At 37.5% G+C, this 24106-nt stretch overlaps 9 protein-coding genes across 9 annotated transcripts; 5 read left to right on the forward strand and 4 right to left on the reverse strand. All coding sequences in view use genetic code 12, as the record gives it.

Moving 5' to 3' along the window:
* Positions 1 to 246: 246 nt before the first annotated feature.
* Positions 247 to 3855, reverse strand: I9W82_005391 (uncharacterized protein; the record flags this gene model as incomplete). The annotated part of the gene is made up of 1 exon (XM_067694563.1): positions 247 to 3855. The coding sequence occupies one exon, from the start codon at positions 3853 to 3855 to the stop codon at positions 247 to 249; it is 3609 nt and encodes a 1202-aa protein (XP_067546871.1).
* A 65-nt stretch (positions 3856 to 3920) lies between these two features.
* Positions 3921 to 4841, reverse strand: I9W82_005392 (uncharacterized protein; the record flags this gene model as incomplete). The annotated part of the gene is made up of 1 exon (XM_067694564.1): positions 3921 to 4841. One exon carries the CDS (start codon positions 4839 to 4841, stop codon positions 3921 to 3923), a length of 921 nt encoding a protein of 306 aa, XP_067546872.1.
* A 2196-nt stretch (positions 4842 to 7037) lies between these two features.
* On the reverse strand, positions 7038 to 8090 carry I9W82_005393 (uncharacterized protein; the record flags this gene model as incomplete). Its single annotated transcript, XM_067694565.1, has 1 exon — positions 7038 to 8090. One exon carries the CDS (start codon positions 8088 to 8090, stop codon positions 7038 to 7040), a length of 1053 nt encoding a protein of 350 aa, XP_067546873.1.
* A 920-nt stretch (positions 8091 to 9010) lies between these two features.
* Positions 9011 to 9913, forward strand: I9W82_005394 (uncharacterized protein; the record flags this gene model as incomplete). The annotated part of the gene is made up of 1 exon (XM_067694566.1): positions 9011 to 9913. One exon carries the CDS (start codon positions 9011 to 9013, stop codon positions 9911 to 9913), a length of 903 nt encoding a protein of 300 aa, XP_067546874.1.
* A 90-nt stretch (positions 9914 to 10003) lies between these two features.
* Positions 10004 to 11377, forward strand: ASH2 (Ash2p; the record flags this gene model as incomplete). The annotated part of the gene is made up of 1 exon (XM_067694567.1): positions 10004 to 11377. One exon carries the CDS (start codon positions 10004 to 10006, stop codon positions 11375 to 11377), a length of 1374 nt encoding a protein of 457 aa, XP_067546875.1.
* A 2-nt stretch (positions 11378 to 11379) lies between these two features.
* I9W82_005396 (uncharacterized protein) lies at positions 11380 to 12108 on the reverse strand (the record flags this gene model as incomplete). Its single annotated transcript, XM_067694568.1, has 1 exon — positions 11380 to 12108. One exon carries the CDS (start codon positions 12106 to 12108, stop codon positions 11380 to 11382), a length of 729 nt encoding a protein of 242 aa, XP_067546876.1.
* Positions 12109 to 12340: 232 nt separating this feature from the next.
* On the forward strand, positions 12341 to 14098 carry CRH12 (Crh12p; the record flags this gene model as incomplete). Its single annotated transcript, XM_067694569.1, has 1 exon — positions 12341 to 14098. One exon carries the CDS (start codon positions 12341 to 12343, stop codon positions 14096 to 14098), a length of 1758 nt encoding a protein of 585 aa, XP_067546877.1.
* A 267-nt stretch (positions 14099 to 14365) lies between these two features.
* PFK1 (6-phosphofructokinase subunit alpha) lies at positions 14366 to 17344 on the forward strand (the record flags this gene model as incomplete). Its single annotated transcript, XM_067694570.1, has 1 exon — positions 14366 to 17344. The coding sequence occupies one exon, from the start codon at positions 14366 to 14368 to the stop codon at positions 17342 to 17344; it is 2979 nt and encodes a 992-aa protein (XP_067546878.1).
* A 3624-nt stretch (positions 17345 to 20968) lies between these two features.
* Positions 20969 to 23968, forward strand: SFL2 (Sfl2p; the record flags this gene model as incomplete). The annotated part of the gene is made up of 1 exon (XM_067694571.1): positions 20969 to 23968. The coding sequence occupies one exon, from the start codon at positions 20969 to 20971 to the stop codon at positions 23966 to 23968; it is 3000 nt and encodes a 999-aa protein (XP_067546879.1).
* Between the last annotated feature and the right edge of the window lie 138 nt (positions 23969 to 24106).

Consider the following 24106-nt stretch of genomic DNA (forward strand, 5'->3'; position numbering starts at 1 on the left):
TGGGTAAAGACATGAACAAACACTTCATCCTGAGGGCAAGTAAATGCAAGACCCTCGTAAAAAAATCAAAAAAAATCAAAAAAAATCCAAAGGATGGAACCAATGTTGAATTGGCAAAAAGCAAAAAAAAAAAATTATTTGTGGAAAGATGGAAAACCACAAGTATGGGAAACCTATGACTAGGGGAAAACCCATAACCTGACTTCAGCGTACAATTTCATAACGTGATGTAGTATTAAAGTAGTGTTAATCTATGGCTGTATCACTAACATCATTTAAATTGTTTGAGCGAATAGGTGAAGTTTCAGGTGGAACAACAGATGACTCTAAGTTAAATGTATCAAGTAACTGTTGATAATATGTAGGTGGAATAGCAGCTATAGCATCTTCAACCGTAAACACAACTGCATGGTTTGGATCACAGTTTTTGAACGTTAAAGCAATAAGATTATCAAGTAAATCCAAAGCAACTATTGATTTGATATTATGCTCTCTAGCCCAAAGTTTAAGAAAATTAACCGTCGGTGGTGGTGGTTCTTTAGGAAATTGGGGTCGATCTGTGTAGTAAGGCTTTAGATTCTTAACGTTAAACATTCGTCCGAAATGAATCGGTAACCCTAACGCGATTTCGTAAACATTATGGTTGTCTGGATAAACTTTGCAAACTTGATAAGGACCAAAAAAGATATTTGATTGTTTAGTCAACTTGAAATGTCTTGAGAACATATGAGAATCACGATGAATCAACACTTGATCACCAACCTTCAAAATCAATTCTTCACGATGTTTGTTAAAATGTTTTTCAGCTTCAGCTTGCAGATGTAACAAATTTTGTTTAACCAACTCATTCTGAAATTGTAGAAGACGTGCAAAATCTTCAGAAATACGTTCACTAGGAGGGACTTGACGAGTAGCTTCATGATTCAAAATTCTTGTATCCAAATGAGGCTGTTTAGGAATGAAGCCAATGTCAGCCTCAAATGGCGACATTTTAATAGCCGAATGATAATGACTATTGTACGCAAACTCCGTTATTGCCAACTTCTTCAACCATTCACTATCTGTATAATCTGCAAATGCCCTTAATAATTGAATCATTGATCTATTTGTTCTTTCAGTTTGACCATCTGTTTGGGGATGAAAAGTAGTTGAAAATTTTAACAATACCTGTAACTCCTTGAAAAAGTTCAACCAGAAATGGGACTGAAACCTCACATCATTATCACTGATGATCTCGTCAGGGAGGCCATGCAACTTAAAGACATTGTCAATAAAAAGCTGAGCCGTCTGACGAGCAGTGATTGTCTTAGCACAAGGTATGAAGTGAGCACGTTTCGTAAATCTGTCAACAACCACAAGAATGTAATCTTTTCCGTCAACCATTGGAAACCCACCAACAAAGTCTAATGAAATTGAACTCCAACGAGATTGTGGAATAGATAAAGGACGTAACAACCCAAATGGCGAATGATTTCTTGGTTTAATTCCTTGACAGATAACACACAGACGAATAATTTGTTTAACAGTAGTAATCATGTGTGGCCAAAAGTAATATCTCAGCATTTCAATAAAAGTAACTTCCGCACCAGGATGTAATGCTGTACGACTCGAATGGTGTAAATGTGTAACATCATATTGCATCAGTTTGGGGATCCATAATCGATCAATTGACTGAGCTCGTAAATCATAACCAATAAAATATAACAACCCATCATCAACTTTGAAATGTTTGATTCTAGCCTTGATGGTCTTAGGTATTGGTAGTTTATCTCTGAGGACTGTGTAAATTGTTTTGGATTCTTCATCAGTTTCATAAGCTTTTTTGATTTTCACAACAAAATCATCCTCAAGATTTTTTCTAGCAAAATCCAACGCAGTAAAAGTTTGTAAAGTATCCACATGAGTAACATTTATTTGCAACCCCTCAACATCATCAGGATGAAACTGACTAGCATCTTTCAACTGCAACTCAAACCGTCTACTCAAAGGATCCGCAATATTAGACTTCCCTTTAATATACTGAATATGTATATTAAACTGGCATAGCAACTCAAGCCAACGGGAAAGCCTACTATTCGGTTGGTTTTTTGAATTCAACAAATACAGCAATGATTGATGATCCGTTTTAACCACAACAGTGTGTCCAATAAGGAAATGTCGATAACGTTCAAGAGCCCGAACCACAGCTAGTAACTCCTTTTCTCGAATGCTGTACCTAGTCTCTGCTGGTTGTAAAGACTTACTATAATAAGCAACCGGACTAATCAGACCATCGGGATTAACTATCTCAATAACAGCACCCATTGCAAATTGACTAGCATCCAGGGTTAGGATATAAGTGGCTCCTGGTCGTGGTGGTTTTAGCATTTGAGACGTATAAAGAGCTGTTTTGATTTGATCAAAAGCAAGTAAGACCAGTGGATGTCTTGGTTTCAAATTTCCCAATCCAGCTTGTACCAAAGGGCGAACGAGTTTAGCAAAATTCTTGACATACCGTCGATAATATGAAGTGAAACCAACAAATGATTGAAATCCTTTCTTATTTTGTGGAAGTTGCCATTCCTTCAAGCATTGAATTTTATCTTCTGAGGTTTGAATACCATTTCCTGATAAGGTGTGTCCAAGGAATTGAATTTTCTTAGCAAAAAATGAACACTTTTTCAACTTGGCAACCAAATGATGTTCCTTCAAGCAATCAAAAACAAGTTTAAGATGGTTCATGTGATCACTTTTTGACTGACTAAATATTAAAATATCATCAAGATAAACAATTAAGAATTTTCCCAAATATTTCCTGAAAATATGATTCATAGCTCTCTGAAAGGTACTTGGAGCATTGCAGAGGCCGAAAGGCATGACAGCCCACTCCCATAATCCTTCCGGAGTAGAGAATGCTGTCAATTTAATGCTTTCGGCTTGCATCCCTATTTGATGGTATCCAGCAATTAAATCAAGCTTACTAAAATAAGTTGCATTTCCAACCAGTTCAAGTAGATGTTCCGCATGAGGTAAAGGAAATTTGTCAATCACCGTATTGGAGTTAAGATGTCTGTAATCCACACAAAGACGTAATGACCCATCCGCTTTAGGGACAAATAGGCATGGAGATGAATATGGACTATCACTCTCCCTAATATAACCCAATTTAAGCAATTCCTGTAATTGATGTTTTAATTCCTCACGATAAGCTAGTGGAACAGGGTATGGTCGTAATGAGGGACCAACGGCTTCATTCTTCAATTTGATGACATGGGTAAACTTACATTGACCTTCAAATGGTGGTGGATCATTAGTGAGATATTGCTCATAATCCTCTTTCAATTGTTTCATGAAAACATCAATATCAGTTGATCTATGGAAATGTTTTAATTTTAATGCACTGTCATCTTCTAAAGTTTCATCGAACAGTTCATCACTGGGTTTAACAAATTGAGCTTGAACTGATTGTTGTAAGAACCACTTTTCTTCAATTGGATATGGTTCCCATTCTGCTTCTGGTAAATACGTTTGGAGGTTAACTTCTGTACCTGGTTGAATAACATTGACTTCTTTGGGATAAGAACGAAAGCATCTGGATATATCAGCACCAAACACGAGTGGATAATGAAGTGTTTTAACAATAAAGAAAGTCATATATTTATTCAAAATGTCCCAATACAAGCGTACAAAACGACAAGTATTGCCTATGTAGGTACCATCAGCAGCATAAATAGCTAAAACATCACAATCGTGAGTTATTAAGTTAAATCTCTTCACAATATATTCATTAACGAAATTTGTATCTGAACCTGAATCCATCATCACCGGCAATTCAGGAAGACCTTCTAACGTGGCATAAATACGTTCAACGTTCATTCCATTAAATTTCAGATTAGCTAATAGCACACTATCAAGTTTACCGTCATTGATAGAGGACAGGTCTAGTTTTTTGACTGACTAGAATCAGTAGCAGTAGGTTTTTTAACAAAAGGTTTACCTTTTCCAAAACCAGGACGAGATTTATCTTTTGATCCCACTTGTGCACCCATTTTACACTCAGCTGTAGTATGAGACACAGAATTAGGATGATTCTTGCAAAATTTCTTTGTGTCCTGAACACCTTCAAATCTCTTTCTCTGTTCCATAACCATATTGTATTTGTATCTTTTGATACGTTCATCTGGAATTTCCTTAAGATCATTGATATCATCTAAAGTTTTAATCAAAGAAGCAGCAACTCTATAATCTTTGTTAACAGCAGTTTTAAATACTCCAACAATAAAAGATTCCGAAGCTTTTCTTTCTTCAACCGTGAAAAGATTAAGTGTTTCATCGAATCTTTTCTTAAAGAATCTGTAGGATTGATCCATTTGTTTAATGGTTGAAAGTTTAGTTTGCAACATTGGGAGATGTTCTGGCTTCTTAAACTTATCTCTAAAAGCTTTCAAAAAGGCTTCATACTTGAAAGTTTCAGAAGCATCAGCAGTGGAAGCAGTAGAATTGGAATTATCAAAAGCATTAATCATTCTTGTTTCTATAGTAGTATTGCCTTGTTCTTTGATATAATCTTGAAACCACATCAACGCTCCGCCAACCAAGTGAGTCGATACAAAATCTTCTAAATCCCACAACATAAGCTTCTCTTTTGTTTGAGAGCGGGCAAAAAGTCTAAAGTTGATTTGAGTGATAACGAATTCAATGTGGAGTTGGTCATCTAATCCACTGAAAATGTAAGCATGTTTAACACGATAATCATTGGAGTCTTGATTTTCTATCCATTGCAGTTTCTTCATGGGTTCAACTGGACCTGGTGGTCTTTTGGTGACTTTTTGTCTCTTGCGATATGATTGTTTTGGTGGCATGGTAATCTAAATAGAACTTAATAATTGAACTGACCAATAACTTATTGCAAATGTTGTAAAATTTTGCAGCAATGATGCGCCAAATCGTAAAACCAGTCAAACGCTACCAAATATTAAGAGTGAGCACTAGTTATTAGTGTAAGTTATGAAATGTAGTAGGAAAAGGATGTGTTGAAGTGTGTATTACCAAAGGTAAGGTAAATCAGGCTAACTAGAAGTAACTATCTAAATACCATGTTCTTAATCCAAGTGGATTATCACCTATATTTATAGTAAATGAAATCAGTATCACAAATCCTGATCATCCAAACACAAGAGCTAGAAGACACTCTGAAACATTAGTTCAATACCACGTGGGCCAATAAGTACGTGCCAAGGAATGATTGATTAAACCTTATTCAGGTTTCAAGTATTGTAACTTGCATTGTCAATTCCTATTTGGGCAACGTAACGTAAAACTTGAAACAATATAATATTTTGAACCTAATGTTAGAATGAACTCAAATGAAAGGGCGTGTATCATAATATTGTAACCCTTTCCTTTTCTTGCGAACTGGAAGGCCCATAACTGTAACATCCTATTAACAAGTCGCTTGGCGTAGAGCGTGTAATGGCAAGTGTGTAGTAGTAAATAAGATAAGTTGTAGGATGAACTTGATAAGATAGAATGATAATAAGTGATTGTAAGGATGTGGGAAGTGTGTATAACTAATAGGAAGCTAAAGAAGACTAACTAATGCTAAAGACTAAAATACCTTGTTCCTTATCCATGTGGATATTCACCTATATTTATAGTAATTGAAATCAGTATCACAAATCCTGATCATCCAAACACAAGAGCTAGAAGACACTCTGAAACATTAGTTCAATGCCAAGGAATGATTGATTAAACCTTATTCAGATTTCAAGTATAGTAACTTGTATTGTTAATTCCTAATTTGGCAATGTATCGTAAAACTTGAAACAATATAATAATTGAAGTTAATATTAGAATGAACCCACGTGTAAAGGGCGTGTATCATATTATTGTAACCCTTTCCTTTTCTTGCGAACAGGAAGGCCGATGACTGTAACATTTGCCGGGGTTTTTATTGTTGAGCGTCCTCGCTCAACGCATCACGCGCAAGCGGAACTCACAATATAAACACTTAGCAAGGAGGGTAAACAGTCGGCTCAAAACGTAAAAACTGATCAGGAATTTAGTGTTGAAGGTGAAAATATGGACAACAGGTATTGTATAGTGTGAAAGCTGATACTGGAGTTGGACCAATATAGCAAAGAACAGGTGGACACTGTTAACGTTTTTCCGAAACGTCATTCATGAAAAGATGTTGTCATTGTGCTGACGATCTTATGTTGGTAAAGACATGAATAAAACACTTCATCCTAAGGGCAAGTAAAAGCAAAACCCTTTAAAAAAAATCAAAAAAAAAAATCCAAAAAAAAAATCCAAAGAATGGAACCAATGTTGGATTGGCAAAAGCAAAAAAAAAAATCATTTGTGGAAAGATGGAAAACCACAAGTATGGGAAACCTGAGAAGATGAAAACCCATAGCCTGAAACTCAAGAAAGTATAAACACTAGTATGAGGTAGCAAATGTAAAAGATATTTGAATCATTAGTGTCTGCTTTATCAATTTGTGAATTGCTTGAGGAAACAATGTAAATCAATAGGATAAGCATTTTCTTGTCTTCTGCAAATGAATCATGCATAAGTGAGTAGCAGGTGATAGTACTAGAAGTTGAAGTCTAGGTTTTGAATAACATAATGTTGTAATGTGAAAACATTGTAGTTATGTAAAAGTTTGAAATATCATTGACGTAATCGACAAGGTGAGATTATAGTCAAATGAAATAGAACATAGGGAAATTACAATCCATAATGAACAAAGTAACATTGTTGATATTATGGGAAACGTAAAGATTGCAATCGTTGTGTAACATTAAATGTTGTAATCATCAAGAACCAAGTAACATTGTAGTTGTGAAATTGTAACGTCGAATATGGTAATCTCTGATAGACATTGAAATTGCTGTATAACGAAAATCTTGTAGTCGTTGTATCATAAATGTAATGTTGTATTTGTTATAGATCATAGGAATGGAAAATATATGTTTGTAAACCAAAAGCAATCAAGATTTAAACGTATGTGAACGTAAAGTTGTTTACCTGAGTTGTAACTTGAATCCATTTGTTAAAAATTATGATTGTTGTTGTCATCATCAGAGACATTATCTGAAAATTGATCATCATCCGAGATGCTTTGTTGTGATTGTTCACCGTCGGAGATATTATGTTGTGAATGAGTATCTTCATATGCATAGTGATCATTGTTGATTGAATTATCATCATCATCTTCTTCTGAACTTGAAGAATGATCATCACTGGAATCTTCATCGTGATATAATGTAGCTCCATATCTGCATTCTGATGTAGTATGAGATGTTGAAGTAGGGTGAAATTTGCAACGTTTTGTTGAGTAATCATCAAATGAAAGTTTTCTCTTCTTGTTGTTAGATTTATGTGTACCATTGGTACGTTTTAATTTATCTTCAGGTGTTTCTTCAATAGCATAAATATCATCTAAAGTTTTAGCAACACTCGCAATGACTGCATAATCTCTGTTAACTCCATTTCTAAAAGTTTCGACAATAAAATGTTTAGCTGACTCTCTTTCTTCAGGAGTAAATAAATTTAAAACTTCATTAAACTTCTGTTTAAATTCATAAAAAGATTGTTGATCTTGTTTGACTTGACCAAGTTTAACTTGTAATACTTGTAAGTGTTCTGGCTTTTTGAATTTCTCTCTAAATGCTTTCAAGAATCCTTTGTATGTAAAATTATCTTCATCAATAGCTTCTTCAGTTAATTTTTGTTCTAATGTTGAAGTACCTAATGTCATAACATAATGTTCAAACCATAATGCAGCATTTCCAACTAATTGAGTAGATAAAATTTCAATTAAATCCCACAGTTGAAGTTTATCAGTTAATTTAGTTTTCGCCATCACTCTAAGATGAATTTGATTAATAAAATGTTCAATATAAGAACCATCATCTAACCCACTGAAAATAAAACCATGTTTAATAGCAACATCTTTTGAATCTTGATTTTCAATCCATTGAGATACCTTTTCTGGATTAGTAGGACATTTATTTGTAATAGTAGAAGTAGTGTCTTTTGATTTCGTTGAAGTAGATGTAACTGCCTTAGTCTGTTTCTTTCTGGTTGGTTTTGTTGAAGTCATAATTTTTTCTTTCTCGTACCAAACGCCTTATTAAAAAAAAATATGTACCAATCAATAATCAATGTTGTAGTTTTTGATTGAAAATGATTGTTAAATTATCTATCCGCGCGACGCTACCAAATATTAACAAGTCGCTTGGCGTAGAGCGTGTAATGGCAAGTGTGTAGTAGTAAATAAGATAAGTTGTAGGATGAACTTGATAAGATAGAATGATAATAAGTGATTGTAAGGATGTGGGAAGTGTGTATAACTAATAGGAAGCTAAAGAAGACTAACTAATGCTAAAGACTAAAATACCTTGTTCCTTATCCATGTGGATATTCACCTATATTTATAGTAATTGAAATCAGTATCACAAATCCTGATCATCCAAACACAAGAGCTAGAAGACACTCTGAAACATTAGTTCAATGCCAAGGAATGATTGATTAAACCTTATTCAGATTTCAAGTATAGTAACTTGTATTGTTAATTCCTAATTTGGCAATGTATCGTAAAACTTGAAACAATATAATAATTGAAGTTAATATTAGAATGAACCCACGTGTAAAGGGCGTGTATCATATTATTGTAACCCTTTCCTTTTCTTGCGAACAGGAAGGCCGATGACTGTAACACATCCAACAAAACGGGCGTGTGGCGTAGTTGGTAGCGCGTTCCCTTAGCATGGGAAAGGTCATGAGTTCGATTCTTATCTCGTCCATTGTTTTTTTTTTTGAACCTGCACCTCCTTTGGCAGTTGTTTCAGAGAGGTCAGCGCCTTGTTTTATCTCGACTTCATTAATATCATTTTTCTTAGTCGTTCTGTTGTAATGTCTTAATCATTGTAATTTTTTTTTTGGTGCTATTTGTTTTCAAAATTGTGGTTGACCAGAAAAGACAAAACCATTCTCTCCATTATTCCAAGATCTCAATCTCATATGACTGCACCAAGATTCTCCAAACCGGCTATAGCCTGCAAGCATTCAATCAAGTCATTCATACAGAGGCGTACTCTAGCTACCAGGACCGCTGGTGATTCACTCTTTGATCATTTACCCAAATCACCTCCAAATCGCAAATGGATCAATTGGAAAACAACCACGGCATTTTTCTTGCTTGGAGGATACTTGTCTTATAATGAGACGTTGTTCAATTTTTATGAAAAGTATACTGAAGTTGATGATAAACAAGCACTGATCAATATACAAGCTTTGCAATTGGAATACAAGTTGAAGAATTTACCAATTTATCAAAAATTAGCTCATCCTAAAAACAATCATCAGTGGTTTAAATTACTGAGTTGGGAGAATCTTGATAGAAATGTGTTGGATAATCAGGATTTGTCCATCAAAACCCAAACTGAATATCATGAACCAACGTTGACCAATGGAACTTTGAGTAAACCGGGTGGGATTTTAATAAAACCAGTCACTTTTCACAATATTGAAACCGATGAAGGTGTATCTATTATACATGTAGGTTACAGGTTATGTGGGTATCCGTTCATTGTCCATGGTGGGATAATTGCTACATTGTTGAATGAGACATTCAAGAGAAATGCATCATTGTGTAAAGATACAACATCAAATTTGAAGGATGATTTTAAAGTGGAGAACTTGACTATTAATTATAAACGTCCTACTTTTGCTAATCAGTTTTTAATTATAAAGACAAGAACAAAACCTAGCGAAGAGAATGATAAGAAGAATATCTTGTTGGAGAGTTTGATTGAGAATGAAGATGGTAAAGTTTTGGTCAAAAGTCAAGCTTTGTTGCATGATACTGGAAGGGCTACAAACAGGAGCAAAGAGAAGATGAAGGCAGAAAAGAGATGGTGGTGATAATGTTGTGTAGGTTAGTTACTTAATAATTATTGAAAGAGTGAGTTCTGAAAAAAAAAACAATAAAAACTGTAAACATCCATTCCATCCATGAGACAAGGATTTTCTGAAGAACCATCAATTGAACCACAAGTTCAAGCTATTAATGATGGTATTGAAAGGGTAAACGACTCAAATTACACTAACCAAAGGACTACCCTGTCCACACGAAAACAGCACAATGTCGTTGTTCAACCACGATTGCGACCAATGCCCTTCAAACTACTGGATATACCCACGCCCACATTACCCATACCAAATGAGGTCTGCACCGTAAATGGCGTCAAATACTTTCAAGTTGAGGACTTACCAGTCAATAGACGTGGATTCAAGTATAAGTTATGTCGACCAAACCCACTCTTTACATCAAATTTTTATTCAACAACTGATTTAGAGCCGTACCAGGCGTGCGTTAGTCTATTTGATCGATCGGCTGGTATCTTATTCAGTCAAGATTCAATGTCAGTCACACAGCCTCGCGGGTGGAGGTCAGCTAGAAGTAACGTGGGGATTAGAGAAGGTTCATATTACTTTGAGTTTAAAATTCTCAATGCTGACGAAAATAGTCATGTGAGAGTGGGGCTTGCTAGAAGAGAAGCAAGTTTGGAAGCACCAGTAGGGTACGACGGATACGGGTATGGTATACGAGATATCGATGGAGAATTGATGTTTACAAGTAGGAGGAAAAATGTGTGTGTTCAAGATGGATTCACTACGGGAGATGTTATTGGGTTTTTGGTTCAACTTCCAACTTTAAAAGAACATAAACGTCAAATACAAGAGTTTGTTAAGAACAAAAGATTGGAAATGTCAAGTGAACACAAGTCTAAAAAGAGGAAAGCTAAGTGGAAGCAAAATACAGTGGAGGAGAATGAAATGTTTATTGCTCATGATAATATTATTCGAGACCAAATCCCTACACGATCAAAAGGTGCGCTTTATTATGACCAGTACGAGTATACAAAGACAAAGACAATGGATCATTTGCTTAATCCAATTACGGTGTTTGGAGAAAAAGCCATTATTGAAATGGATGACAAGACAAAGAATATACGCGTGATTGCAAATTCCAAAATACGAGTTTTTAAAAATGGTATTGAGCAGGATACGTCTATTGAAAATCTATATTCCTTTCTACCTACAAATATTGAAGAGCTGCAAGACCTCAATCTTGAGCCAAATGTTCAACAGCAACAAAATTCTGGATATCGCAATACAGATGATAATACATTAGGATACTATCCCATGCTATCAACTTTCCAAAATGGTGCAGTACGATTAAATGCAGGTCCTGAATTTGAATTTCCTCCACCAGAGCCAGTCAAGCCATTAAATGATCGATACGAGGAGCAAGTGATTGAGGAATGGTACTGGGACATACTTGATGAAGTGGAGGCACAATACTTGGATAGTTTTGATGAATAGATCTATAATGTAGAAAGATCAGGCCCCACTCTTTTTAGACCCGATTGTCTATTAAGTTCACCATTGTTTCTGCAATAAACTTCATAACATTTCCCATGGAAAGCATCTCTTTCGGGTGTAAGTAGTCCCATAGTGACAATTTCTTTACATTGTCGACATATAAGTAGCTTACCATCATCGCCATCTTCACCAGGTCCATATCCATCAATCAAGTACTGTTTCAACTCACATAAACTTTTCACCGATAATATTAACCGATCGCTCAAAGTCATGTCAAACCACCCATCGTCAATCAACCTATCAATAAAAGCAGAAGCTTCTTTTACACCTTTATTCTGGTGACCATGTATGTGCAGTTGTGCATCACTTTTACTTATAGAAAATGACGAATCTGGAGCATCAATTATATCTTCAATGATTGCCCTTATTGACACAAGCTCTGATGTCGTGTATAACGAACTTTCCTTCATAATTTCATCAACTATGGTGTTGATAAAGATAAAATGCATTGTCCCATCAACTTCATCATTCTTTCGTTCTATTTTGAGCCCCTGTTGCGATATTTGAATGTTGATATCAGCAATGTATTGATTGAGGAGGTGTAAGTTTGGTTCTTCCTCGACTCCCAATCGGTGACATATCAAGACGAACGCATCAAGGAGTTCCTGTAGTTTGATTGATTTGACAGATCTAATGTAGGTGAGTAGAACTCTATGCACTTCTGTGTACATTTGGTGGCGTTGGGTAAATTGAAGAAATAGAAAATTGTTATGCTGAAAAAAACTAGACGCGTTTTGTTTAGTCCCGATTTGAATTTTTTTGATCTGTTGGAGTTGACTTGTGTCAAAATTACGATGGCGTTTACGATGGCGATCAACGGTGACGTGTGTAAAGTATAAGTAATGTGAGTGATCCCAGTGTGGGCGCTCTATTTGCATCCCTTTTGCACCAGTATAGATTTTTATGTTTTCAATTCCATTCCTAGTGGTGTATTTCCTATTTTTTAACAGTTCAATTCAATTTGATATTGCCAATGAAGGCCACGGGGACGACCGGTTACCAAATTTACTGATTGATGATTTCAGTGATTATGGGTTCGATGATGATGATTCATTTGATTACAATTGTCCCGTGGTGTGCAATCCCTTGAGTGACAAATTTTGTTTGGTTGATAATGTGGCCTTGGGGTCTTCCATACATGAATCTTTTTCAAAAGAGAGCAACAATTTTGCAATTACGAGTAGTAGGAAAGGCGTACGCTTTGGAGGAGATGGGTTGCAACTAACCATCAAGAATAAGTTTGAAAATCCGGCTTTAACGTCCAACTTCTACATTATGTATGGTAAGGTTGAAGTTGAGATTAAAGGGGCGTTTGGTAAGGGAATCGTGAGCTCCATTTACTTGCAAAGTGATGATTTGGATGAGATTGACATTGCTGAAATATTAGGTGGCGATCCATTTGATTACCAAACAAACTATTTTATCAAAGGAAACGTCACCACTTATGATCGAGAAAGATATCATAAATTGCAAATTAGCCCTTTGAAAGAGTTTTACAAGTATGGCGTCAAATGGACTCCAAGTAAGATTATATGGTATTTGGATGATCAACCGGTTCGTCAATTGCGTCGGGAAAACAAGCAAGGTTTCCCTACTTCTCCAATGGCAATCAAGATTAGTTTATGGGCAGGCGAGGATACGGAAAATGAAGGGACAATTGCTTGGAGTAAAGGTCTTACCAATTACCAAGATGGTCCATTTAACATGAATGTTAGGGATTTGGTGGTTAGTGATTATTCAACGGGAGACACTTATTCCTATGGATGGTTGCCAAATGGATCATGGTTAGATTTAGTTGCCAAAAATGGTGAAATATTCAAAGAAGAAGGAAATGATGATGAACAAATGTCTGGTATCTCACATTTATTGACTCCACCACCTGACTACACCGAAGATTTTACATTGTCTAAAGAAAGGCACGGCGATTGGACAATGCCTCATGAACGAGTTTGGACACCAACCTGGCCAGCCACCCTGACTGAGTTGATGACAAATCATCCATTAGTGACAGATGAACTGGATACTCAGTATGAACCTGCGTATCATCACGGCAAGAATGATGCAGTTGAATTTGCATTTCCTACCTTGCCCGTTGAGCAAGCACATCAAGAGAAGGCAGAGGGTCAAGAGCCAGCGCCAACTAAAGCACCAGTTGCAGCTAAGTCTGAGTTGATTAGTGAATCTTGGTTTGCAACAACGTCAATGATGTCTACGGAGTATCATTTTACAACGCTTATTCATGCAAAGCCTAAACCTGAGAAGTCTAAACCAGAGAAGGCTAAGGAAAAGGCTAAGGAGAAGTCTAAGGTAGAAAAGCCCAAGGCAGAGAAGTTTAAGTCCGAGAAGCCCAAGCCGGAGAAGCCGAAGGCGGAAAAGTCTACGAAGAAACCAAAAGAACCAAAGCCGAAGCAGAGATCAAAGGAATCCAAGCCGAAGCTCACATCCACCAAGACCTCCAAAGGACGCGAGCACCCCAGAGTCATCAAATCTACTACAACGACAGTGCAAACTGAATTCATCCAATTCCCCGAAGAGCACCACCATCACCATCATATCGGCTCTCACGATCAACTGTTCAAATCAGGTGTTGCAAACATATTCACAATACCGGTTCTATTCATCATACTTACTGAACTTGTTTTACTCTTTACGTCATTATAAAGAAGTGGGATGTTACTATTCACCTTTGTGTAAGGGGTTGATGGTAGCTCGGCAATCTTGGCTCCGAAGTTTGTTTAGTCGTGTATTTCTGTACAGAATGTTCTTTAGATACAAAATTAGTATGCGCAATCGAATCTGTGGTCCGAATAAATGATCTTGAACTCTTGCTCTTTACTATATATCTCAATTGCGTTTCACCAAGGTACCAGTTCAACTCTACTTCGTCAATTCAAACTCAATTGATATACACTACTTTATCTTTAAATCATGCCTGATGTGGAAAATATCCAACGTTTGAGTTATGTCTCATTCATCACATCCGATCACGACAAGTTTATGCAACTGTATCAATTTTATTCCAATTTGGGGTTTAGATTAACCAAAAACTTTTCAAGAGTAACCACAGATGGAGCTTCTGGAGCAAACAAGCCACAAATGCAACTTGGTGTGTCTAAGGACTCCTTGAGGGAAATATGGCTTGAGTCTTACCCCTTGCAAGAAGTGGATGAGAATGGGAACTTGCGCCCATGGCAAGAAATGAATATTTATAGTGGAGATCACGGAGAGAGATTGACTGATACCACTGTTATCAAGATTAGATTATCCAATGAAGAACATTTGAAACCCACTGTAAAAAAGTTTGTTTTCTTCACTACTGATTTGAAGAAGGCGGAGAAATTGTTGAATGATGCCAAAGTTGAATTTGAGAAAGACAGCGACCATATTTTCCACGTTAAGGACCCATTTGGAAATCATTTACAATTTTCAAACACGAAGAATATTTTAGACCTGAAGCAATATCACTCTCCAGAAGAGTATATTAAAGAAACCGAAGCTGCGATTTTGAAACGCACCCACAAGAAGCAACTTAAGTCAGAAATCGATTTGGTTATTGATCAAGAAAAGCCCTTTGTTGACGATGGTAAAAAGAAAAAGATTGCAGTTATGACTTCGGGTGGTGATGCTCCGGGAATGAACCCAGCAGTGAGAGCAGTTGTACGTGCTGGTATATTCTATGGATGTGATGTGTATGCCGTGTACGAGGGATACTCAGGATTAGTCAAAGGTGGAAGCTTGTTGAAACAGATGGACTGGTCAGATGTTCGTTCGTACTTGTCCCTTGGAGGTACCGCTATCGGAACGGCAAGATGTAAAGAGTTTCGAGAACGCGAAGGAAGATTACAAGCTGCTTACAATATGGTTGTCAATGGAATTGATGCATTGGTTGTAATTGGTGGTGATGGGTCATTAACAGGTGCCGATTTATTCAGAAGTGAATGGCCTTCCTTGACTGAGGAATTGGTCAAGACTGGGAAATTGACATCGGAACAGGTTAAGCCATACCAACATCTTACTATTGTCGGTTTAGTTGGTTCTATAGATAATGATATGTCTGGAACTGATGTCACAATTGGAGCATACTCGGCATTGTCGAGAATCACTGAAATGGTTGATTATATTGATGCAACAGCCTCCTCACATTCACGTGCTTTTGTTGTTGAAGTGATGGGTAGACACTGTGGTTGGTTGGCACTTTTGGCAGGTATGGCCACTGGAGCTGATTATATTTTTGTACCTGAACGTCCACCAAAGGCCAGTGAATGGAAACGGGAGTTGGAAGAGATTTGTGCTAGACATAGAGAATATGGTAGAAGGAAAACCACAGTTATTGTTTCCGAAGGAGCTATTGATGATGAATTGAATCCAATTACATCCGAACAAGTGAAGCAAGTTTTAGTTGATATTGGTTTGGACACGAGAATAACCATCTTGGGACATGTGCAAAGAGGTGGTACTGCAGTTGCTTCTGACAGAAGATTGGCTACTTTGCAAGGTGTTGAAGCAGTCAGGGCTGTATTGGAGATGACACCAGATACTCCTTCACCAATGATTGGTATCTCGAGACACAAGATTGTACGTACTCCATTAGTGGATGCAGTCAAGCACACAAAGGCAGTTGCCACAGCCATTGAAAATAAGGATTTCGATAAAGCGATGAGCTTGAGAGATGCCAACTTTGCCGAGTCGTACAAATATTTCGAGTCGATTACTACATTTGATGATGGATCAAGACAATTACCAGAAGACAGGAGATTGAATATTGCAGTTGTACATGTTGGTGCTGCATCCGCTGGATTAAATGCAGCTACAAGGGCTATTGCTTTGCAAAGTATTTCAAGAGGACACACCTTGTACGCCGTCACGAATGGATTCTCAGGCTTGGTCAAGGGTCAATTGAGGAAATTAAATTGGTTAGATGTTGAAGGATGGCATAGTAGAGGTGGAAGTGAAATTGGTACCAACCGTTCCTTACCATCACAAAACTTTGGTGAAGTTGCATTTTATTTGCAAAAATACAATATCCAAGGATTATTGATTGTTGGTGGATTTGAAGCTTTTACATCTTTACATGAATTGCACGACCAGAGGGAGAAATATCCAATTTTTAAGATCCCCATGGTTGTCATTCCCGCAACCGTTTCCAACAATGTTCCTGGAACTGAGTATTCTTTGGGTTCAGACACTTGTTTGAACGAATTGGTTACTTATTGTGATGCTGTTCAACAATCTGCATCCTCGAGTCGTAGAAGAGTTTTTGTTGTTGAAGTACAAGGAGGCCATTCAGGTTTTGTTGCTTCATATTGTGGATTAATCACTGGAGCATTGGCTACTTATACACCAGAAGCCCAAATTTCATTAAAAGAGATTCAACGTGATCTTGATTTATTGTTTAAGGTATTCCAGAGCGATCGTGGGGAAGATCACAATGGTAAATTGATTGTCCGTAACGAACAAGCATCAAGTGTCTACACCACAGAGTTGATTGCCGATATCCTTAAAGAGAATGCCAAAAATAGATTTGAAACTCGTACTGCAGTACCGGGTCATGTTCAACAAGGATATACACCATCAGCTGCTGATCGTGTGTACGCCGTTCAATTTTCCCTTAAGGCTATTGAATTCATTGAACAGTATAACCGTTGTGTTGATAATGCAAACATTGTCATGGAAGAGGATGAGAACGACGGCGATAATGATTATGACATCGACTTCAGTCCTAAACATTCACAAGTTGTGATTGGTATACAAGGAGCTGCCTTGCATTTTACAAGTGTTAAGAAACTTTATGATTTCGAAGCAGATATCAAATTGAGAAAAGGTAAGACTGTGCATTGGAAGAACATCATTGAAGTTGAGGATATGTTGAGTGGAAAGACCTTGTTGAGGAGAAATGCGCGTGGATGAAGCGATTAGTCTAGATTGTGTGTATATTAATGAAACATTAGATGAATAGGAACCAGAGTGTATTGCCTGATGCGGACATTTTTGTCAATGTTGCTCAACATAGCCTCGTTTAAAACTTGAGGATCAGACCTGCATTAAACTCAGTACAACGTGCAGAGCGGTTCCCCTGTGATATTTCGTCATCAGTGCATAAGATTATTATAACTGTATGCAACGCCAGATCTAAACAACAGTAAAAAAAAAATAGAATTTCACGTAACTGCAGAGCCACAAAACTGAAAACTCCGTCAAGTGTGGTGATATCTCGCATATGCAGAATGTGCATAACTTTTAAATAAAAACCGTTCATAGTAACAAAGGTGCATACGTAAAAAAGAAGTTTTGTAATTAGAACTAAAAAAAAAAAAGAAAAGACACGGAATCTTAGATCGGATCGGGAAAGGGCTCATAACCCATGTCGTAAAGAAAAATGCCAACGCACGGCCTAAATAAAAAAGAAAAAAAAAACAACAGCTGTAATTCATTCTATGCGTTTGGGGGTGGAGGCGGTGCTAATATTCCCCACACACACACACACACATGAAGAACAATGGACAAAACAAAGCTTCAAAAAAGAACGCCGAATTTGACTGTTGTTTTGGTTGAAAATTTAGACGATGAGGAATATGCTCTTTTTTGTTTGCTTGAACAATAAGAAAAATCTAGCAGTCGTCGTCCCAAACCATATTGTAATGCATAGCGGTTGTTAGATACATTTTAGCAATAGTACATCGCAATGAAGAGAGGGGGGCTCTTGTTATGAACAATAGTATGTTCATTTTGTTATTGTTACTCATACACAAACAGATCTAGGCTCTTATTGCTTTTGTAATTTCCGTCTAACACGACGGGACGGTTATGACAATTTTTTTTTCTTTTGCAAGTGTAGTCTCAAATTTTTACAACCAAAAAGTGTTGCCAAAATTCACCACAGCGAATGGCATTGAATTACTCTTCTTTGTCACCAAAGAGAGAAGTAACCACGACCAACTAGAGTTATCCAGAGGTACGAAATCCAAAGGCGTAAGTAATCCGGAGGCACAATTGCAAAGGCAAAAACGTACTGACCGGAACTAAAAATCTTATGTTTCTTTTTACCAGAAGCTCTTCAGAAACCATGACACGCCGGTACGAATCCGATTCGACGGACGAGACGGTCGGCAGATACCGAAAGTGAGGACGGGCACAAAAGGCTAATGGAGACTGTTCCAGTGGTCGCGGGCCTCACTGGATTCCAGTAGTTTAAGTTTAACCCCCAGATAATTTGTCATGTTCTGAGTTACACAAATCAGACTTATGCTATGATTTAAAGTTAAGTCCGCAGTGTATGGGGATAGAGAAGCTTAGTAAAAACAACAATGTTCTTTGAGAAACCCAACAAATTCATGGGTGTGTCTCACTTTTAACTTTGCAATCTAAAATTAACTTTGTTTCAGGATTTAAATACCAACCGGAATGAGGAACAAAAACTGAAGCTCAAATTTCATTAGACTTTTAGACCATACATTTAAAACTTTGTTTTTATTGTATTGTCTTGAAAGCAGCACAAAGAGTGAAAGAAAAAACCGCACTGCAGGTACAAAGATTTTGTTTTTTCTCTACTCTGCACGATGCCATTGGGAATCTAGATTCTTTCACTCGGTTCTTATTAACGTTTTGCAGCTGACATAATTTTTTTAAAGAAAAGAAGAAAAGGAAAACTGCTTTCTTCAAGCAAGCTACGACAAAACCTTACCGAAGACACAAGAAAAGAAGGAACGGACTCATAGAGTGAGGGGAAAGACTCTCCGTCCTCATGTTCGTCTCTTTCTTTGTGTTAACACAAAGAATAAATAATAAGAATTCATTGTTCCTTGTTCAGAGCAAAACAGAAAGATTAGTTACAATGAACTAAACCAAAGCTAAACTAAAAAAAACAAACTAAAACCCAATAGTTTTAGAATTATAGCCCATCAGGTGAGGTTTTAATTAAACCTTAAATCCCATCAGCACGGATTTGTTCTGTAAAAAAAATAGAAGAAACGAAATTTGTTCTCTTGTGAAGAACGAAATGAATATAATAAACTGACTCAAGACAATAGAAGTACGATTACTTTTGTAATCTCAATAGGCAAACTCCACCAAAAAAGGCACTGAATATTCTTTTTTCCACAGCATGAAATTGTTGGCTTGGAATATTCTAATAACTGGAGAAGAATGAGACGAAATCTCTTCTTCGGAAGAGAGGTGCCGAAATAAAAGTGACTTTGGCTCTTCTTTCTGTTCTGCTTTTTGATTTCCGTCGGTTTGTGCCGTATTGTGCTGTACATTACATACGTCATCATACTTTTACTACACAAAACACAAACAGAACAAGTTAGAATAAATTATGCAGAAAAACCTAAAAACTAAAAACAAAAAAAATAATTAATTAAAATTAAAATTGTCTCGTATGTTTTCAGTCGTGCTATTTTAATTTCCATTGGGGTAGATGCCAAAATAAGTAAAGTATTTACGAACTACACTGCAAAATCTCAACATCAGTGAAGCATGCGACTTTTGAGATTCTTTCTACGACTGGTATTCATTTTTTTTATTTGGGTATCATATGCATTTAACGTGTCAACGTTCTTTCTTGTCTTGCATTATCCTTCGGCTCTTGCCAAAAGGAATAAAATAATAGAAGCTAAATGCAAAAGAAAAAAGAAATTTAAATTGTTTTTTTTTTCTTATTATTCCGCTTGATGAAATAAGAGCTTGTGCCTCGAGGAGCCACAAAGCAATCATATCGAACCATTTTTCAATCTACCATGAAGTAGAAAACAATAGTAGCTTCACTACAAACTGAAGGGAAGGCACAAGCCTTATTTGCAAATCGTACGAGAGAAAGTGAAAGAAAAGATAGCTCTTTTTTTTTCCCCCCCTTCTTTCGGAAGCGAGTTATAAAAAAAAAAATTCTTCACTTGCTTTATATCCGCATTATACATACACATGCAGAAAGGTACGCCACTAAGACCTTCATCGTATGTTTCCTGCTGCTGCTGCTGTTCCTACTGTTGTTTGTTTTGGTTTCGGTTGAGATTGACTGCGGTTGTGTTATTCTGTGTTTGAATATTACAAAAATGAATTAAAGAGTACAAAATATAAAAATATAAATTTCCAAAAGAAGAAGAAGAAGAGGAAGGAAGCAAAAAAAAAAAAAAAAAAAATTAAAAAAGCATTTAAAAAAACTTAAAGAGTAATATACTGTACATTATTAAATTTTCACTAGAACACCAAACAAAAAGGCCAAAAAAACAAAAAAAAAAAAGAAAGCCAAAACTTGATACAAAATAACTAGTATATTCTTTTTCTACAACAACGACAACGACAACAACCAAAACTCAGACTACTAGACCTTACTACTATCGGAAGTGTTATATGCACATGTCTATGTAAAATATACACTTTAAAGAAGAAAAAGAATTTAGTGAGGTATAGAGAAAGACTGAAAAAATACGAATAGAGAGACACCCAAAACGAGCAAGCAAGAGAATACAGTCTCTACTTCATTAACAGAATTTATATTATTCACAACTATCCATACTACACTACAGCAACATAAAAATGTCGAAAAAGAGTCGTACTCAAAGTCAAGGCGAAGTCCGCGTTAAAAAGAATGCATTTGTCCACAAGTTGTATTCCATGTTGAGCGACTCAAGTCTAGATAACCTAATATGGTGGACTGAAAATAACCCTGAACAAAATACGTTTGCATTATACCCAGGCAAGGAATTTGCTGATGTTTTAACGCGATATTTCAAACATGGCAATGTTGCCAGTTTTGTTCGACAGTTGCACATGTATGGATTTCATAAGGTGAATGATGCTCATCATCACCATCACCAGCAGTTGCAGAATCAACTCAAATATAATCCTATGAATATAGCTGGGTTGAATAATGTACCTTTGGATCACTCATCAGTAGCCGTCGCAGCAGGAAGAGGAGCTGGCGCAGGAGGATATTTCACTGGAGATGAGCCAGCTAATGAAGATGTAAGTGAGAAGGATATACCACCAATTTGGGAGTTTAAACATCTGAGTGGCAAATTTAGAAAAGGAGATGAAAGTTCGTTGATTTATATTAAACGAAGATCGAGCTCGAATAGTAATTCAAGAAATAATAGCTATAGCAATCAGCGAGGGGATAGTCTAGCTGATCAGCAGCAACAGCAACTACAGCAACAGCAACCGCACATTTATCTACCAGAGCATTACAATCAACAGTTTCAGCCACTACCTATGCAACAACAACAACCTCAACAGCATCAATTTCCGTTCCAGTTACAAGAAAATCCTGCTTTTGCAAATCAAAATTTTTACAACCAAAGCGTTTATATGCCAAACCAACAGCCACAACCACAGCCACCTGCAACTATATATGATCCAAACACACAACAGTTTCTTCAGATGCAACAACAGGGTTACTTCTTTTACCAGGGACAGCCACTTCCTCAACAGCAACAGGTTTTTTTTCATTTCAATCAGATGCAGCCGGCAGGTCAACTACAGCAGCAGCCACATGAACCACAGCCACCACAAGAACAGCAACAACCACTTGCTTCTGCACAATCTCGACAACCTAGTCAGCCATTAAACCAAGGATTTAACCTACAGTATAAACTTCAGGATGCAGGCACGGCAACGCCTCCTCCATCTTCATCATCTAAAAAACGTCCACAGTCACAGAGATATGCTTCATTTGCATGCCCTCCAGATCAAGTGCGACCAGAAACAGTTCAATACCAAGAGCAACAGTTGCGAAACCCATCACAAGCTCCAAATGAGCAGCAGCCACAGCAATGGATACCACCGCGTTCCACGTCGCCGCAAGACAAGCCACTAGCTAAACATGAAGCAGAGGCACCTCGTGAAGCGACTCCTCCAGTGGAACAATTTGCACCCAATCTTCAATTTCGAAAAGTGTGGGATGACCACCACGGGTCGCGTCAAAGAAACCCATCGTTGTTGTGTGACCCTTTAGCTTCTGCTCCTCCACTACCACCAACAGGAATGGGATCATCGGTGACTCCACCTATTGGAGGCTTGGCAAATACTAGAGGCATATCACCTTCATCGTCAGTTGGTAACAGGTTATCCATTCAAAGAAGTATTTCATCAAACACGACAAATTCACGACATTCAGTGACATTGCCACCACCATCGTCTATTCATCGTCCAAGTTCGTTGCTTGCAAATGCTAGTTTTTCATCACAATCAACAATTTTAAACTCACCACGGGCTAGAAACGAATCTTCGGCATCTACGATTACTCCGATTGTGGCACCAATACCTCATCGAAATAGTGTCGCTAGTGGTACTGGCGAACCACCATTGAGCTCGAGCGTGGGAGCTTCTGTTGGTGCGACGTTGCCTCATCCTTTATCAACTGGACCAGAAGGTACCGCACCATCTTATTCTTTACCGTTGACTCCGATTGGAAATGTGAGATCAGCATCAGAGAATCACTCATGGTCAGAATCACAACCACAATTTCAAGCACGCTCGCTTCCTGGGTCTGCTTCTGGTGGAAGCTCTAATGCAAGGATGGGTCCACCACCAACCAAGATTCCTTCAATATCTAGTTCATTACAAGACCGATTACGTCCGTCGGTATTTGAACTTCATGCAATTAGTAAAGGGTCAACTAGTGGCGGAGGAGGAGGTAGTCTTTCAGCTGCCGCTGCTACAGGCACAAATAGTGCGCCAGGAAGTATATCAGCAAGTGGGTTTGGAGGTACAGGTAACTCAGGTTCTATTGGATCACATTCAACGGTGCTGATTTTTTCCAACAAGTCGTCGTCAATATCGTCTACACAGTCATCGTTTTCGTATCCCTTTCAGCGTACATCATCATTTGGAGGGTCTATTTCGTTTGGTACCAAGAGTTCAATATCAATTGCACCACATGAGGTTGTAGACGAGAGTAGTAAAGTAAGGCCAACTACTCCGCAATCACCAGGACACGTTGACCCAAGCAACCCTGAAGCTTCTGCAGTAGGTATTACCACCACCAAGCTGGAAGAAGAACAAGGAGGAGATTCAATTGGAGGGGCTAATACACTGACATCATCAGTGAGGTTGAAGAACCCCTTGCAACAGCTGCTGCTGAGACCAACTACACCTGTGTTTGGATATGGAACAGCACATAACCCAAGATCAAGCTCGCCTTTGTCCAAGGTCAGCCACCACCATCATGATGCAAGTGGAGGAATAACTAAACCGCAGTTGAATAAAAAGGTTAGTGTTACTTCATTGCTAGATGATTCGTCAACAAATAATGCCAAAGCTTTTCCTAAATTGTCACAGGCTGTTACACATGCCATTGCTAGATCTAGATCGACATCGCCAACAACTGTACGATCGCTGCCATCGTCACACCTTCATACTGATACCAACACTACTACCAATTCCGCAATGGCAAATACTGCTCCTCCTCCTAATGCTACTAATTTTGAATCCAAGCAACCGCTTTACATGTCGTCGCTGATTCGAGAGGAAAAGAATTCGCATTCATCATCATCAAGTGGTGAAGAGATTAATTCAACACAGGTTATTACTGAGTAGATTTAGTGGAAAGGAAGTTTCAGCATAGTTTGAAGAAGAAGATAGGAGAAGTGTACAATGACAATGTTGGGATGTGAGTGTGTGTGGTGTCAAAAAGGAATCAAAGTTGTTTTCACTTTTCATTTCGGTTTAAGTACT

Source organism: Candida metapsilosis, assembly GCF_017655625.1.
Source record: "Candida metapsilosis strain BP57 chromosome Unknown scaffold7, whole genome shotgun sequence".
In the NCBI taxonomy this organism is placed as follows: Eukaryota; Fungi; Ascomycota; class Pichiomycetes; order Serinales; family Debaryomycetaceae; genus Lodderomyces; species Lodderomyces metapsilosis.